The sequence below is a fragment of the Gekko japonicus genome, unplaced genomic scaffold (assembly GCF_001447785.1).
Source record: "Gekko japonicus isolate JY-2015 unplaced genomic scaffold, Gekko_japonicus_V1.1 scaffold552, whole genome shotgun sequence".
In the NCBI taxonomy this organism is placed as follows: Eukaryota; Metazoa; Chordata; class Lepidosauria; order Squamata; family Gekkonidae; genus Gekko; species Gekko japonicus.
This window is the reverse complement of record NW_015167552.1, coordinates 912,704-917,923: the sequence shown is the minus strand read 5'-3', so window position 1 is coordinate 917,923 and position 5,220 is coordinate 912,704. Positions and strand designations below refer to the sequence as shown.

Here is a 5,220-nt window from a genome sequence, read left to right as displayed (position 1 = left end):
TGGCAGGAGCTATAACCAGAGACGGGAGCTCACTCCGTCATGTGGCACTCGGGTCTCGAACTGCTGAACTACTGACCTTCCAGCCTGCAGTTCAGCGTCTTAACCACTGAGCCACCACAGCTCCCAAATGACCTCAGGGTAGATTACACTATGTAATGGTAGATTACATTATATAAGTTTACATCATACGTTATCCTTCCCCCCCCCCCTAAATGGAATTATCCAGAGGGATGGTTGCCAAAATATCAACCGAATGCTCAGACAGCGGTTCCAAAGGCTTTAACGGTGCTTATTTTTCAAAGGGAAAAGCTTTGCCGCCTGTGGGATTGCTGTGCAGAATGCAGTTGCTTCACAAGGCATGCCTCTGCTGTGTTTTCTCTTTCCACAGAATTACCACAACCGTTGCGTGTAACATGGACCTGTCAAAATATCCTCTGGATACGCAGACGTGTAGGTTGCAGCTGGAAAGCTGTAAGTATCACATTCTACAGGAAGATGGAAATATTTTCCTGGCTGGACTGGACCTTAGTGATTCATATTTAGCTGACCAGCTTAAATCTCTCTTTTGTCTCTGACTTCCTAAAACAACTGGTTGGCCCTTCTAAAATACAGGGAAACAGCGGCACTTAATCTTCTTGTATATATGGATGTTGTTCTGTAATTCTTAGTCCTGTTGACTCCTTGAGAACATTTTAAACAGGTCAACGTGGAAACTGGCAATATATTGTCCAAAACAATGAAATGTGGGGAAAATATCCGTGGTAACAGAACACACTGCCTTCATATTGTTTGCAAAGCCTGGCCCCATTTTTATCCATTTTTGTGAGCTTGCTTTCGGCTTTTTAAGGTGACTGCAGGCAGAGCTAGGTTTGATCACTATATCTCGCCTCGCTGGAGACGGAGAGATTCGTATGGCTTTGACACATGTCCCATGAGTATGTGAAGCCACCTTATGCCAACAAACCTGTGGTCTTGTCTACTCTGGCTCTTGCCTACTCTGGCCGGCAGCAGCTCCCTGGGATCTCAGGGGAAGGGTCTTTTGTAACAGGTAGCAGGAGTTAGGATCCTTCAGCCACAGATGCCAGGGATCCAAACCTGGGATCTTCTTCATGTCACTCATGTGTTCTCCTACCACTGAGCTGTGCCCCTCCCCAAGACAGTTTCTTCTAGGCCGGCCAGCTCCAGGTAGGAAAGTACCCTGGAGATTTTTGGGGTGGAGACTGAGGAGGGTGGGGTTTGGGCAAGGGAGGGACTTCAAAGGGGTATAATGCCAAAGAGCCCAGCCTCAAAAGCAGCCATTTTCTCCAGGTGAACTGATCTCTGTCACCTAGAGATCAGTTGCAATCCCAGGAGATCCCTAGCCACCACTTGGAGTCTGGCAACCCCACCTCCCTTTGACCTCTGGGGAGGAAGTCAGATGACCATTTCTAAAATTAGACTGATGGGCTCTTATGCCATAACAGTAGACATGTTACTTATAAGCTGTGCTGCTCAGTGGGCAAATGAGCAGCAGACATTTAGTCTGCCAGTGACAAGTCTAACAACAATCAGGCCTTTAGGTTTCGTAGCATGTTGCTTATTTATTTATTCAAATCTGTACCCCGCCCTCCCTGCCTAAGCGGGCTCAGGGCAGCTTACAACAATAAAACATAACAACATTCAAATATCACAAAACCTCTAAAACAATTCATGAAAATCATACTATAGCAATATAAAGTGCTAGCAGTGGTGTTTCCCTGTCATATAGATGGCGCTATACATTGTATAGCTGCGGTGGCTCAAGTGGTTAAGACGCTGAACTGCAGGCTGTGGAAGGTCGGTAGTTCAGCAGTTCGAGACCCGGGTGCCGCATGATGGAGTGAGCTCCCGTCTCTAGTTCCAGCTCCTGCCAACCTAGCACTTCGAAAGCAAGAAATTGCAAGTAGATAAATAGGTACCACTTTGGTGGGAAGGTAACAGCGTTCCGTGCACCTTGGTGTTTAGTCATGCCGGCCACATGACCACGGAAACGTCTTCGGACAGTGCTGAGATGAGCACCGCAACCCTAGAGTCGGATTCGACTGGCTTTCGAGCAAAGGAACCTTTACCTTTACTATACTTTGTATAGATAGTCTGTGTGTTCAGCTCGTTGGTAATCTCATATCTGAGAGGTGGGCTCGGGCTGTCAGCGGTAGACCAGGTACCGGGCTGGACAAGGGGGCGCATGTAGATGTTGAATAACATTGGGGATAGCACTGCCCCTTGGGGCACTCCAACTGTTAAGAATTCAATGGCACGATCTATTCCCATATGCCAATTATGGTCTTCGGAGGACTTTTTCCTCACAGCGCCCCTCCCTGGCAGCAGGTGACTGCCATTACAAAGGTGTTTTCTGTAGTGGGTCTGGATTGATGGGATGGTTTACTAGAACGGGTATGGAAGGCACCTTCGCTTCTTCCTTTACAAAAGGCAAGCAAGAATGTTCTCTTTCAGAGAGCATGGTGTGGAGGGCAAGGCCATTGTTGGGGAAAGTTTTACTGTGATTTGGTTTTGTGTGGCAATTTCTGTACACCATTTTATTTCTTTGTTGTCACCTGCCGTTGCCTACGTAAGCTGCTTTGAGTCTCACGGGAAAGGTGGGATACAAGTGTTTTAAATAAAAAGAAAATAAATGTTAAAAAAAAATAGAATAAATTGAAATACAAAAATTAACACGGGGGACACACCAAAGTTAACCACTGAGCCACCACAGCTCCCAAATGACCTCAGGGTAGATTACACTATGTAATGGTAGATTACATTATATAAGTTTACATCATACGTTATCCTTCCCCCCCCCCCTAAATGGAATTATCCAGAGGGATGGTTGCCAAAATATCAACCGAATGCTCAGACAGCGGTTCCAAAGGCTTTAACGGTGCTTATTTTTCAAAGGGAAAAGCTTTGCCGCCTGTGGGATTGCTGTGCAGAATGCAGTTGCTTCACAAGGCATGCCTCTGCTGTGTTTTCTCTTTCCACAGAATTACCACAACCGTTGCGTGTAACATGGACCTGTCAAAATATCCTCTGGATACGCAGACGTGTAGGTTGCAGCTGGAAAGCTGTAAGTATCACATTCTACAGGAAGATGGAAATATTTTCCTGGCTGGACTGGACCTTAGTGATTCATATTTAGCTGACCAGCTTAAATCTCTCTTTTGTCTCTGACTTCCTTAAACAACTGGTTGGCCCTTCTAAAATACAGGGAAACAGCGGCACTTAATCTTCTTGCAACATACAGGTGAAAAAGAGAGGCTGACAGTAGTGGGGAAGGAAGGACAGGCAGTGTGAATGCACAGATGACCACTCGAAGATCATCAGTTATAGGTGAGCAACCTGTTTATCTTCATCGTGGTCTCTGTGCATCACACCCATGGGAGAATAGAAAGCAGTAACGGCTCACCTGGAGGAGGGTGCTGGCAGATGGTCAAAGTGCAGCAGAAGATAAGATCAGATGACCCATTTGAGCCCTTTGTTGGGAGCGTACTTCCAGGGCGTAATGTCTGATGAAGGTACTGGGTGTCAACCAGGTGGCAGCCTTGCAGATATCAGAGAGAGGAACTCCCTTGAGGAAGGCTGTCGATGTAGCCATAGCCCTAGTGGAGTGCACCCGAAGGGGACCTGGGAGAGGGCGTTTAGTTAGAAAGTAGCAAAGACCGATCATTTCGACAATCCATTTGGAGAGACGCTGGGCAGTAATCTTCGTGCCTATCCTCCGCGGGGCATAGGAGAGGAAGAGATGTGGATTGCGCCATGTAGGCCTAGTGTGATGTAGATAAAATAAGAGCGCTCACTTCATGTCCAGGGTGTGCAAGAGACACTGCTCATTAGTCATAGGGTTAGGAAAAAAATCTGGCAGAAAAATGTCAGAGTGAAGATGGAAATCAGACACAACCTTTGGTAGAAAGGAAACATCAGGAACCAGACACACTCCATTTGGTAAGAAACACAGGTAGGGAGGCTCAGCCCGAAGAGCTAGCAGTTTGCTGACTCTCCTTGCAGAGGTGATCGCCACCAGGAAAACGGTTTTCCAAGCCAGGAATTTATTTATTTGTTTATTTATTTATTTATTTATTCAAATTTGTACCCCTCCCACCCCACCTAAACAGGCTCAAGGCGGCTTACAACAGTAAAACATAATAACATTCAAATATCACAAAACTTCTAAAACAATTCATGAAAATCATACTATATCAATATAAAGTGCTAGCAGTGGTGTTTCCCTGTCATATAGATGGCGCTATACATTGTATAGCTGCGGTGGCTCAAGTGGTTAAGACGCTGAACTGCAGGCTGTGGAAGGTCGGTAGTTCAGCAGTTCGAGACCCGGGTGCCGCATGACGGAGTGAGCTCCCGTCTCTAGTTCCAGCTCCTGCCAACCTAGCACTTCGAAAGCAAGAAATTGCAAGTAGATAAATAGGTACCACTTTGGTGGGAAGGTAACAGCGTTCCGTGCACCTTGGTGTTTAGTCATGCCGGCCACATGACCACGGAAACGTCTTCGGACAGTGCTGAGATGAGCACCGCAACCCTAGAGTCGGATTCGACTGGCTTTCGAGCAAAGGAACCTTTACCTTTACTATACTTTGTATAGATAGTCTGTGTGTTCAGCTCGTTGGTCATCTCATATCTGAGCAGTGGGCTCGGGCTGTCAGCGGTAGACTAGGTACCGGGCTGGACAAGGGGGTGCATGTAGATGTTGAATAACATTGGGGATAACACCGCCCCTTGGGGCACTCCAACTGCTAAGAATTCAATGGCACGATCTATTCCCATATGCCAGTTATGCTCTTCGGAGGACTTTCTCCTCACAGCGCCCCTCCCTGGCAGCAGGTGACTGCCATTACAAGGGTGTTTTCTGTAGTGGGTCTGGATCGATGGGATGGTTTACTAGAACGGGTATGGGAGGCACCTTCCCTTCTTCCTTTACAAAAGGTAAGCAAGAACGTTCTCTTTCAGAGAGCATTGTGTGGAGGGCAAGGCCATTGTTGGGGGAAGTTTTACTGTGATTTGGTTTTGTGTGGTAATTTCTGTACACCGTTTTATTTCTTTGTTGTCACTTCGAGTCTCACGGGAAAGGTGGGATACAAGTGTTTTAAATAAAATGAAAATAAGTGTTAAAAAATAAATAAATAAAATAAATTTAAATGCAAAAATTAACACGGGGGACACACCAAAGAAGAATTAAATGTAATATTTAAT

General features: G+C 46.1%; 1 protein-coding gene across 1 annotated transcript in view; it reads left to right on the top strand.

Moving 5' to 3' along the window:
* GABRP (gamma-aminobutyric acid (GABA) A receptor, pi) overlaps positions 1–5,220 on the top strand; it is a 44,930-nt gene that overhangs the window by 20,514 nt on the left and 19,196 nt on the right. The window contains exon 6 of the mRNA XM_015413705.1: positions 3,000–3,082. Coding sequence (XP_015269191.1) covers positions 3,000–3,082 — 83 coding nt within the window. The remainder of the gene's footprint in view (positions 1–2,999; positions 3,083–5,220) is intronic.